At 39.3% G+C, this 14,022-nt stretch overlaps 1 protein-coding gene across 2 annotated transcripts in view; it reads right to left on the minus strand.

The window, feature by feature from the left end:
* AK5 (adenylate kinase 5) overlaps nt 1–14,022 on the minus strand; it is a 90,522-nt gene that overhangs the window by 12,758 nt on the left and 63,742 nt on the right. For both annotated transcript variants that reach the window (XM_065071262.1, XM_065071261.1), the window contains exons 9-12: nt 11,463–11,505; nt 10,312–10,356; nt 1,663–1,826; nt 526–642 (exon numbers count right to left, since the gene is read on the minus strand). In XM_065071262.1, coding sequence (XP_064927334.1) covers nt 526–642; nt 1,663–1,826; nt 10,312–10,356; nt 11,463–11,505 — 369 coding nt within the window. The remainder of the gene's footprint in view (nt 1–525; nt 643–1,662; nt 1,827–10,311; nt 10,357–11,462; nt 11,506–14,022) is intronic.

Raw genomic sequence — 14,022 nt, forward strand, 5'->3', positions numbered from 1 at the left:
GGAAATTGATAACTCTCTGAACTGCCACGCAGTCACTTGCAAAAAGCTCTTTTCATGGCTATGCCACAGAAAAATTTCTTCTGTGTTTTGCTGTTTCAAAGTGGCAGCAAGCTTCAGCCAGCCCAATGGTAAGAGATGCTAACTGTGAAGATACATGCGTTCATGAACCCACATCAAATAGTGGTGGATGAGATTTTCATGAGAAGTAAAGCAGCCACCCACTAGAATTAGGAAACTGATTCTAAAAATGGTACTTTCCACTAAATCTGAATTGTTCCCCGTTTATATTAAATTTGAGCAAAATCAGCCTTTACTTCTCCTGGCATTACAGTCTGTGTGAGGGTGATAGCTGCAGCTGCTATAGTGATGGGGTACCAAAGTTTCAGTGATCAGCAGCACAAGGCTTCTGGATTGGCTCTTTACAAGTCCCCGTTGCAATCAGCTGAAGATGAGGACTCGAGCAGCATCAGAAGTACAGTCTTATCTTAATAGGAGTTATTAACAGCATTATGATTGTATGGTCACCTTGTTTTCAAACTCTTCTGCTTCTTTCAGCTCCCGGGGAAACCCATCGATCAGAAATCCTCTTGTGTCCCCTAACTTGGAAACCATGGCTTCCTTCAGTAGCTCTATGACAATACCCTGCATTGGAAAGAAAGGGAGTTAAATGGTTAATTAATAAGAAAGATTGACTTTAGTCCTACACCCTTGAGAACTGCCTTGTTTAGCTAAAATCAGGTCCTGTGAATGCAGGTGTTTTTCTTGTTCTGCAGGTAGCAGGGTACCCTACTTTTTCTCCTCCCAGGACCAGCTATGCTACAGTAATCTAGTTTTGCAACCCACCAAGAGTTCCCAAAGTGTCCTATAGACGGCTGGGAACATTTCAGAGTTTCAAAATCAACGTTAATATCTGTGAAACTCTGGAGTACTGCTGCAGCGTTTTCCAATCTGATTCCATTTTGCTATGTCATTATGTCATTTATACAATTATATTACATGAGAAGTGATAAGAGACCTAATTGGACCAAACACACTGAAGAGCAAAGCAATCAAAATCAAGCCTCAGCATAGCTTTTAGTTTCCCCTGAGCAGCACTTCACTGTATCTTTCATTAACAAACACATCCTACAATCTAGCTGCACTTGCTGAAGGTCCTACCAAGAGCTGGGGCTGTGGACCTGCCATGCAAGAGTCAAGTCCAGCTGAGGACAACACATTCTGTCTTCGTAGTCTCCATTAAACTGCAGTCCACCTGCTCTGGGATGTCAGCCAGCTCTGCAGGGAAGCGCTGCAGGTACTGTGAATTAGAATAGCTGCCAGGAGGAGCAGCACTGAATCTGAAATGTGAAGCTATAAAATGGACATAAAGTTTATGTTTCCTGTACTTATTCTTACACTTGGCAATGCACAGCGCAGCATCTGTCTCACTGTATTTCAGAACTGATTTATTGCCTAGGGGAGTCTGAAACGTAAAGACCTACTGGCATAGAAAAGGGAAAGGAGTGCAGATCTGGCAATGAGGAAATTTCTCTGCCAAGTTGCAGATTAATTTTACTTAAATAGGAATCATCAGCTCTAGTCTCTTAATTGCACCCTTGTAGACAATCTACCTCCTTCTGCCTTTGTTTAACCACAATGACCCAAAATAAAATTGTTGCTTACGCCAGGCACAGGTTCACCACATTCCATGATGTCTTTGATCAATTTACTTCTCTCTGACAATGATGATAACTCATTTTGGAGAAGGTCACCAGCGGACAGGTGAGTAAATCCGTATTTCTTGGCTAACTGTTCACATTGGCTACCTTTGCCAGAGCCAGGGCCACCTTTGTGAGGGAAAAAGATCTACAATTAGAAAAGAATAAATATTTGCCTTTTCTCAAACTATAGCAACAAAGAAAATGGGAGGAAATTGACAAGACTGCCCCTATTGCATTTTTCTTTTTGCAAGGACACTATATACAGTAGAATAAGTCATAGACTTCCCTTCTGACAGACTGCGCTGCTGACTCAAAAATGTGTAACAAAGTCCAAGGAGTCACAGCAATGTGAAATTTCTTGCAGAAGAGAAACTGTTCCTAAAACACTATTACCATGTAAAGGAAAAAACATGAAACTGCCAGCCAGCAAGAAGGGTGTTTGACTCAGTATGTTCAGCTTGATAGCTGCAATAAATACTAACAAATGAAGGTTCGCTGCATCCTTGTGAGGAAAATATTTTGCCGCCATTATGGAATGGAAAGATAGAAAGAGATGGTGAAACCTGCCTCTGTCTGTGGGATGCACACAGGCATACCATAACTAAACCCTTTTGCACTGTGGTAAATGTAAGAGCAAAATTTCACTGTGTTTGTGCCCTTTTCCCTTTGAGCTGGAAAGCTCTCATGTGCTGGCATGTCTGCTGATAACTGAGAGCCAGGTACTGAAGCTGCTAAACACTGGCAAAGGCTCGGTGCTGCTGCTCCATGGGGCTGTGGCACTGGTTTGCACGGCATGGCTGCTGCAGGGAGGTGTGCGAGTCAAGTGCTCAGCAACGAAGGGCATGTGGAGACCTGGCCTGGCCACCACCCGCTGTTCTATATCCACAACCATGCTCGGTCAGGAACTGGAAAACCACCTCTGAACCAAGCCCAGAGCCAAACACCTGGAGGGGTGCAGGGCAGTTCCAGCCGACACGGGCTCAGGTGCAGCTGCTCGAGTGATTTTTACCTCAGACTGAAGGGAAGGCACCTGCAGCCGGCCCAGCTGCAGGCTGGGGGTTGGCATCTTCCGGGGGCCTGTGAGGAGAAAAGGCGGGAAGACAGGGCAGTGCCTCAGGGGAATGCTGCCCATGTTCTGTCAGAAATGGCACCTCAGCTTTCCCTCCTTCCTTTGGTAGGGCAGCTGCTGTTACCTCAAAAGTCCCAAAGCTCTGCCTCTCTTTGATGCCTCTATGGCAAGCACCTTTTTCCTGAGGCCATCTCAGGGGCTCTGGACACCTCCTCACTCTGCAGGTGCTGGCATTGCCCTGTTCCACCTCCTCCATGGATATGGCTGCTTGTCCTTCCTCGCCCCTGTGAAATGCCAAACGTGTCCTCAGCCACCCCAGCTGGAGAAGGGCAGTCCACAGAAACTGCTGGAAGGTGCTTCTTGGTGATCCTGCTCCTGTGACCCACGGAGCTGAGGTGAGTGTCCCGCGGGGGCTGAGCTGGGTGGGGAGGGCTGGGGGGCCATGTTGGTGCTGGGGGAGGCCAGGAAAGCCAATTTCCTTTGTGACAATATTGGGATTTGGGGAGAAATTTCAAGGTGTGTGGCAGTGTTTTTACAATCTTTGATGGATCTGTTCAGAAGATCTACTGCAGTAGGAGATAATTATACCCTTGTAGGGAGACGGTATTCAAAAACCAAAAGAAGAGGAAAGGCCAAGAGAGAAAAAAACCACACACTTTTCAATAGTTTTTTAAGCATGTGGCTTGTGTATTTATCAGCTCTTCAGACTTGCAAATATGACTACAGGGCTCTGTTATGTGGATTTAAGATGCTAGAAAATATGTGATTTTCCTTTTTGTTTATCTGTGCATAAATAAATAATAGGAATAACATGGTCACAGCAGAGTGAATCTGGCACTATCTCCTCCTGACTTGAACTTTCTTCTGACTTTTGCATTACATGTAAGAAATAATTGCTCCAAGCATATGACTTTTGGAGACATTACAGTACTGTAGCTGAGAAAAAAAACTGGGTCATAAGGCAATAGCATCAAGTGAATGGTTTTGTCTCCTGTAACCTGATGTCTTTTACTTCAGCTTCACAAAGAAATTATCAGTCCGTGGTGTGAGAATCACACTTGTGCTGCAATTTTAGGTAGAAATATCATTGTCACAGTCTCATTTGCTTGGTAATGTGGCTTGCATGTTGTTTTTCTATTGCTTTAATAGGAAACCATTATTCTTTTGTAAAAGCACAGAATGAAACAAGGAATAACTAGGAATGGCTACAGAAAAATAGATGCAGAGAGTTTATAGGCAAATTATCTGTAAAGAGATCGTTAAATATCTGTAGTGGCAATTAATTTTATTTCTGGTCTGTTCTGTTTTTTTAGACTAGTACGTTTGTGTGTGCATGTGCTTGTTTACACATTCTGTCTTCTAGCCTTGAATATACTAGCAGTGTAGTAATTTCATCCTATTTTTTGGTGTATACACACAGTATTAGAAAAATACAGCTATATAGATTACTGTATTATGTTTCTTGTATAACTCTTTATCATCTGAATGTAGAGCTGTAACAGAAATTTCATAATGTCCCTTCATATACTAAACAAACTAGATCCCTTTTTCAAAATAACAATAAAGACTTCTTTTGGTTTTTAGCTAGCAGATAAACATTCAGAAAACTTGATGTGTTTCTATAATACCTTTATCTATTAATATTTTAAGAGAGAATGCTGTCAGAATGACACAATATGCAGGGCATACACTACAAAGAGCATTACTGTGCTTCCAAAATACCAATGAAAATTGACCATATTTATTTTCAGTAGAAGAGTTCTAACAAAGCTGAGATTAAAGTGTTGAGCTCTTTAAAGAGAAAAAGACAAAATTAGATAAGTTATGTGCTTAAAATGGTAATTTGTATGGCCAATGCTATTAATTTAGTATCATTGGATGAGTAGCAAAGCATCCTACTGTTAGACAAATGTATATGACCCACTTTACAAAGTCTTATCAACAAATGAGAGTGCGGCTCTTGCTTGGTCTGATCTGAGAAGGGGCTGGAAGCCCCCAGGAAATTCAGCATTGAGGGGTGAACACATTCTCAGAATTTATAACAGTATTAATCTACATGCCTGAAATTCAAGTATTGGTTAATGTCTTGCCTCCCTCTGAAGTCCAGTGTTTAATGTGACTGAAAAACAGCTATTTAGGATGGAAAGCACATGAAAGTGCATTTCCTTACTCCTTAGATACTTTCTTCCTGCTCAGAGTATATATTCATGGGACTGCTACAGAAGCACCTTTAACAGCAAATTAACCCTGCAGTCATGAGGCTTATTATCAATTTATAGTGTTGCAAAAACTGTATTTCGTTCTTCTAGAGGATCTCTTTATTAAATCTATGCCTCTCTCTAAAAAGATGAGAAAAATTTAATAATTTAGTTGAAGAAAGTTTATAAGGAACAACAGCTGCATATTAAACATAACAAAAGCTAGCCCAAAGGTATTTTCAGTTAAGAAGCCTTCACTGCAACTTGTTATGTTGTTTTTCAAACAGAAAAAAACTTGAGGCATTGAAAAAGTTAGTGATGTTTTGCAATGGCTCAGTGCTTAGGAGGAGGAGAATATGCCCCCACTTTTGTTGTGAAGGCGTAAGATTCTTTGTGAACGCTGTCATTTTCTTCTGTATGCTGTCATCTTTCACTCCACCTGAGTATATTTTGGAAAGAAATGGTGTTAACCAGCAACAGGCTGATTTGTGGTAACTTCTTATTTGGATTAATCATGTTGTCTTCCAATTTTCATATGACATGAAGATAAAGAATTAAGGTCTAGAAAATGGCCAGAGGAATTATGAGTGTGCTGTGACCTGTGGGAGAATGTAGAACAATGACGAGCAGTTCTTCAATGTTAGCATGCTTTTGTATTACACTACTTTTGCTAAGAGCAGTACATCTTGCTTTAAAGCTCATTCATTAACTTAATAAAAAGTTGCAGATTCAGAAATTTAGCACATTGTATCAGTCATCGAGATTATTCTTGGAACTTGAATCCTTTGTCTGTCCCTTTGTGCTCTCTGATACAAATAGTAAGCAAGTAGCTGGGACCAGTGTACTAGACAGAGCATAGAAATTGAATGCAGTTCTGCATATTGCTTTTCTGTAGACAAGGCTAGATTAAAAGGTCTGTGCACTCCCTTAGCGTGGTTTTCCCTTTCGTTATGTTGATTCAGCTGCCTGTGAAACTGTGTAAGGGGATTTTGTGGTAAACAACTTTCTGGCAGCAGTGCTGACTTGGGTGGTCACCTTTCCCCATCTAGTAATTGCATTCAGAAATGCTTCACAGAGAGCACTTCAAGGGGAGAAAAGGAACAGTTTCAGTGGCAGGGAGAAGTGACAACTGCCCAAGCAGCATTTGTGAATGTTTAACTGCAGCCTGCCTTAGATCAGTGAAAGATCTCAGCTTAAGAAATCAAGTCTTTCACACCTGCTCTCCCTCCTACCCCAATTCCCTCCAGTCTGTGAAAGAGGACAAGCCTGGGCACCTGATACTGGTACTGGTCTGGTCTAGAGCACCACAGCACAAGCAGATGAATTAATGATGCCAGAGGGAGCTGGGGCTGCTGCTGGCAGCCAGCAGGGACAGGAACCAGCAGTGTGAGCAGTTCATGAACTGGCCTTGCTGCCAGAAATATTAATAAAACAGAAGTGTCATACAGACAGACTGCCATGTCTCTATTTTAAACTTGCTAAATCTTATGGGTTTATCACACACCAAAATACTACGAACATTTACATAAAATACCACCAGCAGGATTTACAAGAGAGTCCCAGCATTCATTTTAAAATGTTTCAATTTCTAGACATTATTTTTATGAGTGTCATTGCTGTATCATGGAAAACGCTTGCAGGGGAAACCCAGGTGCCTCAGAAGTCACAACTGAAATAAAAATAACCTCAGGCAAGCAGGACTTGATCGGTTTGGCAATTCTATCTATGCTACTTGGATTATTTATACAAATAAAAATCAGCATTATCTTCAGAATATGGCATTTGAAGACTTCTCAGTAGCACCTCATCTGTTGTTCACATATTTGTCTGAGTGAAACCATATAGGAATGACACTGTTAGTTACAAACAACAAAAATCCTTCAACTTTTGTTGTTTTCCCCTCTGAAAGATTATTTTAATAAAAAAACAACCTGGAGCACATGTCAGCAGAGTCATGTGATGTCCTGGGGCATCACTGAGTTTTCATCCCTCTTAAAATGTGTAGTTAATGTCATAGAAAGCCAGAGAAAGCAGCTTTCACCAGCTTCTACAGTTAGCACTTGGACTGACTGGGGTTTTAATTAATTAGCACTGCTAATCCTATGCCTGGCTGATTGTACAAGGAGCTGTAACACAAGTACTATAGAATGATTTAGGTCAGAAGGGACTTGATCTGGTAAAACCCCCTACTCAAAGCAGGGCTAAATGCCAAGTTAGATCCAGTTATTCAAGATCTGACATACCTTGGACAGAGTTTTGGGGTTTGTGATGATTTTTTTGGTTTGTATGCACAAGCAGCTGATGAGCTAGTGTGTGCAGCTGATAATGTTTTACCTGTAAAGTAGGTGGTGATAATACCTTCAGAGTGTCAGCTGAAAAGCTGGTCCTATTTACATTGAGTTTAAACCATTACCAGCTTTGGTTCATCAGAAGGAATATGACATGCATTTTGCAGAAAATATTGGTTACACTATGTTTTAAGGATGAAATTTAGGGGTAAATGAGGAATTTCTCTCTAATCCAAAGTGCAGAAAGATTCCTGAAAACTTTCTGCTTGAGTTTCAGCCTCAACCAAAGCTAAATGTGGCTTTGGTTTATGAAACTCCTGTGGAGGACAGGGAGGGATAATGCTCCCAGTAACTTGTTATGTATGACAGCTTTCTGGATGCGATATAGAGTATTGCATTGGCTAAGGATGACAAAATCAAATGCTGTTCATTGCAGTTGAGATTTTACTTTTCATGTTGTTCTGATGAAAAAGGTTTGATTTGGGTTGTTGGTTGTTTGGGGTTTTTTTGTTTGTTTGTTTTTGTGGTGGATTTAAAAAACTTTGTAGTCACTGGCAATAATTGCATGCTTCAAATATTAGAGCATCCCCCAAATTTATCTTTCCATCTGTTTAACTTTTTATATTTCTCTTGAATTTTATTTACAGGCCAAATTTAATTAGGTTTTGCCTCTTTTATTACCCTGTTGTTATGTCTCATATTTTTTACTTGCTGATTCTATATCTTTGCTGTGCTGTCTGGATAAAACTTTGACATTGTGGCTTAATTAATCTGAGTTCACTAATATTCCAATTAATTCCTGCATTAGCTCTAATGTAAATCTTTGCTAATTAGATTCTTTTTTTTCTTTCCCCTTTTGGACAATATTCAAGGGAAATTAGTGGGGGAGGGAACTGTCTGCTTTTTTTCCCTTTGTCTTATAAATTGTCTCGATTTGTCAGCTATGGCAGATGGTGTTATGTATTTCAATTACTTTGTAAACTACTTCAGATGCACATCTTTAGGACTCTAGTTTTAAAACATCTTTATGAGCATCTTCTTATTCCATCAAGAATCCATCTATGTAATGCGTAAACATGACTGAGATTGAGACAGTTTTTCCTGTTCAAGTATCGAGAGCAGGATGCTCCAACCCATCTATTCTGCTGATTTTCTAGTCAAGGTACCTGGGGCTGAACATCTCGAGCAGCGTCCACTGCAATGGAGGAGTCTGTCTCTGGGAAATACCATTTATGTTCACTACCTAGATGGAGTAAACCCAATATTTCGCAGCCAGCTGTGCAAATGTGAAGATGTCACGGTGGTCAACAAAACCAACCAACCCCCCCACAAACAAACGAACAAAAACCCAACCAACCAAACCACACACTGCAGAAAAAATATACCCTACTCTTCACATCGAACTTCAAGAAGCTGTTTCAGGGATGGAAAGATGGGGGGTGGGGATGGTGGTATTTTGGGAAAAAAGTATATATCATTCTATATACTTTGTTGGCAAGCAAGCCATGTTTGGGCTTGTTCAAACTTTTCATTGTAAGATTTTCAACAAAGAAAGCTTAGACTTGATGAAGCAGAATTTTCCTCTGTTTCTACAAAGCATTTACTACAAAGTCTGAGTTGAATTTAAGAGCAGGATTAAATAGGGAAAGGGTGAGTTTTCAGTTTTAGGCTGGAAGATGGCTAGTAAATGGCCTATAAAAATTATAACTGAAAATCAAAAACACTCTTTGAAAAAGAAAAAGTAGTCAAGATAAATGAAGAATATGCCTCTCCCATGGACAATTTTAGAGGCAAAATTCCTTGAGTGTCTTCATGTCTTAAAAAAATGTGTTTGTTCAAACACAAACATAATTTTCCAATAAGATATGTGAGGCAGAGAGAAGGAGGATTTCTCACTGTAGCAAACAGCAGGAAGATGTACTTCAGTAAGCATGGAATTAGAGTTTGCTTAAAGGCTGAAAATTAAGAGTTATGCATCTTTTCCTTAAGAAAAGTCTCCAACAAACATTTAATGAACCTAATTTTACTTTTTCAAACACATAATATCCAGCACGGGTTTTCAATAAATTGAGGCAGCTTGTATTTGGTATAAGATAGGGTGAGATAAAAGGACAACACATAAACATCCTGTCTTCTCACAGAATTCTTAAGTTGAAAGGAGCTTCTTGGGATGATCTCGGGTCAGCTAGAGATGGTTTTTCAGGACTGTGTATAGCAGGGTTTTGAACATCTCTATGGATGGAGACTCTACAGTCTTCTGAGCAACCAGGTCAGTGTTTGACCACCCTCACAGTAAAAAAAAAAAATTAGAAAATTTCTTGTGTTCAGATGGAATTTAATGTATTTTAAAATGTCCCTATTTTCCCTTGTCCTGTCACTGGACACTACTGGGAAGATTCTGGTTCCCTCATCTTCATTCTCCTCCCAAGCTGAAATTCTAGTTATAATCTTCTGGTTATAATTTGTTTTAAAAGGCTGGTCAAAGTTCAGGCTATTTATATTAGTCACATTTATATAAATAATGGGCATTAACATGGTGCTTTTCCTCTCTGGACTTCCACAAAGCAAATATAAAGTAAACCTTGAACCTGCAAAGCTTCAGTGCATGCTGAGCATTATGCACGGTCACTAGCCTATTGACTTTTAACAGCACGTCGAGCACATGTAGAATTGAAATCTGTATTCACAAAAGTTGTTCCACAAATGAAGAGGTGAAGAGACCTCATTTTTTCACCTATCCAATCTATAACAGTTTAACTAATGCTGGTGAGGTGGCTTTGCTTTTGGAGATCACACAGCACTGCTGGAGCTGTGCAAGGCCCAAGGTCATTTTGAGTGTGTTCACACTTAACCATACCTCCTGCTCTAAGCTTTACACAACTGTTGTCACTCAAGTTAATTTAATAACATGAAATTAAATTCTAACTCCCTTTCAAAAGACTAAACCACCATGCAAATACCTTAACCAAACTGTTCTGCTAAGCTTAAAAAAAAAAATCGTACAATTATTATCAAAACTAAATAACATGGGGATTTTCAAATGTAGCACTACTTACCGACTACAAAAATGATGTTTGATTTCCTCAGATCTTCTGAAAAGTCTAAAATGAAAAAATTCTTTAGTTGACAAGAGCTACTAATTTTAATCTTAGCTGCTTTCCACACTGAATTGTGTAACACTCATGCAAGCTGATCTGATTTCACTAGATTTACTTGCTGCTCTAGTGCTCTGCGTTCCAAAAGGAGCTGTTATCCACAAACCTACTTATCTCCCAGTTTTGCAGTTCTCACTGCAGATGTGATAAAAATATTTTACCTGAAAAATTAGAACCTGCACATAGACATCAGTTCTTTAAAAGGGAAAGAGGAAAAAAAAATAAGGGAGAATCATCTTGATGTAATAATGTGCTTCCTGAGCCATTGCATTTTTCTCTGAACATGTTATTACATTATAATTGTTATAGAAGTTTGTCCACATCCTATTCAGATCTTGTATTTGGTGCACTACATCTGAGATGTAGGCTTAAATACCCCTGAGCCTCAAGTCCAGCCAAATAATAATAATCTGTACTGAAATTCAGGTATTACTGTCATTTTAGCATCAAAACTACTGTATGTACTATAGCTTTGCCTTTTACTGAAATGGTATTAAAAAAACCAAAACAACCAGTTCCTTTTATTGAGTCCCAGTCATTAGCCTGATTATGCCAATACAGAAGGTGATCTTGCACCCTCTGAGCTGCTGGAATTGTATTTTCTCTTTGACTTAATCACTTACAGGAAACATTAGTTTACCACATACAACTTTGATTTTTATTATGTGGTATGTACATCTCTTATTACATAATATAATTAGCCATAAAATGTTTTGATTAATCTTTTCATTCCTCTTAAACTCTTAGCAGCTCATATTTTCCAACAAGCTTTTCATAACTGCTGATTTCTGAAAACACCTGTAAGATCTGATGCTGATTAACAATAATATTTTCTAATAATTTTGAATCCACTAGCCTAAAGAGTGTAAAAATTACTTTTACAAGCTTTAATTTGCATTCAGAGAGAATTCACATGATAAAATCCTTTGAGACATAGCTTTCACAATATAAATAACCTGAATTAGCTTAATCTTCTAAGTAGCTGTTTAAATACAAAGGGAAATCAAAGGCTTCAAAATTAAATGGCAAATGACACTGAAAAAGAAACTCACCTCCTGTGCTCTCATAACCAGAAAAACTTGACAGATCCTCCTCCTGTTAATTAAGGAATTGACAAAGTGAAATAGATATTCTGCATAGTTTGTATTCCTTCTTATATCTACTTATATGTGTATCTTAAGATCTTCTCCATATTCTAACCTCTCAGTTTTAATCCATGTTGAGATGGAGTCAAGAATGTCACAGAAATGCTGTTAGTGCTGTTCCAGCTGGTAGAACATGAGCATGGAGAACCCAGGACAACTTGAAATGATTAACTGTCCCATATTGTTTTTGTGAGAAACAGCTTTGTCAGTGTCCAACCACACAGTTCCAGCATGATATATAAGCAAACAGTGTGCATGTTGAATTGCTTCCAAAGTAAATACGGTGTGCCATGCTGTTAGCAGTGGAAAGGCAATATTGGAGTAAGTTCTAGAAGTGTGTATAAAGATGGACATATTCTTTGGTCTAAAACAACTTGAATGTGTTTACCTTTAGAACACAACACAACAGAGGCTGCTGAACCACAAAAACACATTACGCCAGGAAAGTGGGGAACTTGGCAAAGACTTTTTTCCTGATACTTGGCCACTTAGAATTATTTTGTCACATACTGTATAATACAACCAATAGGGAATTACAGATATTGCCCAGCAAGAATGTCAGAGTGGGAATTCTTGTAAGCCAGAATTATATATGTGCTGGACACAGTCTAGGTTATGTAGTGTTGACAGACTCACACCATCTGTGCTTTAATCTAGTCTATAAAATACCAATGATTGCATTGACAGTAACACACTTGTATTACATCATCAGTGTGCAATATCGGCATGGAATACATTGTGCTAGTCCTCTCAAAATCACATGGGGCTATGGAGCTGTAGTTTCTTACAGTTCTGCTTCAGTACGCTGTCAGAAATAGCCACTGTGAGAAATGTGTACAGCTGCAAGAATAGATGAAGTGAAACGAACAGCACAGTGAATAGAACGGGTGAACTGCTGCGGTCACGGTAATTTGCAGGCTCTTGCACCACCCCTGCACGTTTCTCCTTGTGTTCCCATTACCACTGAAACACAAGTACTCTTCATTATGCTGAAGTATCATTATGTTGGCTACATAGAACATTTTCATTTTTTGAGTCACAGTAACTCTTGGTCTATCACACTGCAGCAGAACTGCCATCTTTAAAAAAAAAGGCGAAAAAGCAGAGGGGAGCAAAATTTAAAAAGCAACTGGATCCACTAAGTTTGCAGAAGAATATTTCAGGGGAAAAAAAACCACCAGAACCACCAAAGCAAAACAAAACACGACAACACATTTTCAAATAACAGATTAGTCTCTTTCCTAGAATTCCAGTGACAGTATTAACCTTAAGTGCTTTTTCTTTGATGTAATAACACAATAAAAAGTTTGACCCTGCAAAGAATATATTACATATCAAAGGCCTGGTTTTAGATTCAGCTGCTTACTATGCCTTTGAAGGTTTCTGGATCAAAATCATTGTAGGCGTGTAGTTTAAAGTTTTTTAAAAATCACGACCACAGTCACAAGTTTAGAATGAAACGAAAGAGGCATGCCTTCTTTCAAGTGCTCCTTTGTTCTCCCCTGCAATCGCAGAATGAATTACCTCTGTAACCTGGTGGACTGATCGGAGCAGCAGCTGTTAAGAAAAGTCAGTTTAAGTCAGCAACTGCTCTAACTTTTTAAAGCTGGAATATGTAAAAACTAGAGACCGAACTGAAGCTAAATAAGCTATTATATCAGCTGCTTTCATTCGACCAACCATATCTGCTTTAGTAGAATGACAGGTTAACTAACCAACACACCGTGTTCACATAAGGAACAAGTGCTATGAAAAGCCACTAAAGCGAATTGTAATTACAACTCAAAAGCAGGTGTGACCGTGCCGTTGATCAGAACACAGAACTTCAGGACAATGAATTCTGTCTATATCTGTAACTGCTTGTTTTTCAGGTGCATGAATATTGTTTTCAAAAACCCTGTTTTGGTTTGTTTTTTTTCCAAAGGGCATGTTTCATAACTCTGTAAGACAACTTGGCACACGGCTTGATGTAGTGGGACCACCAGCCCTGCTGAACTTCCATGACAAAATAAGCTTCCCCACATTTCAGAAAATAAGGTTTCCATAATAACATTTATTTCAGGCAGTATTGAACAGCACCCAGCTGGGGTGGAAAGAGGTCCTGAAAGCCTGGTCTCTAGGGTTGCTGTAAGGAAAGTCAGGAGGAACAAATTAAAACAGTTGGACTACAATAAATTTGGTTTTGATGACAAGTATTCCTACACAGTTTTCACTATTCTATACCTAAACTTGACTTAGAACCATTTCACTTCACCCATTTCTTCCCAGTCTCCTCAAAAGTGCAACCAGTTTTTCTGCTGATCTGGGTGAGGAGCCAGATGTACTGTTTGGCTTGCAGTCCCTTGGAGAAGGTGACCGACACTGGTGTCCTGATCAGCACCAGTCCCTTCATACTGACATTTGACAACACCCCTTTCTAATTGTCTTTCTAGTAAGTAGGTCTCTAATCTGTGAATTGTTAACCTGT

This window comes from Columba livia, chromosome 8, assembly GCF_036013475.1.
Source record: "Columba livia isolate bColLiv1 breed racing homer chromosome 8, bColLiv1.pat.W.v2, whole genome shotgun sequence".
Taxonomy (NCBI): Eukaryota; Metazoa; Chordata; class Aves; order Columbiformes; family Columbidae; genus Columba; species Columba livia.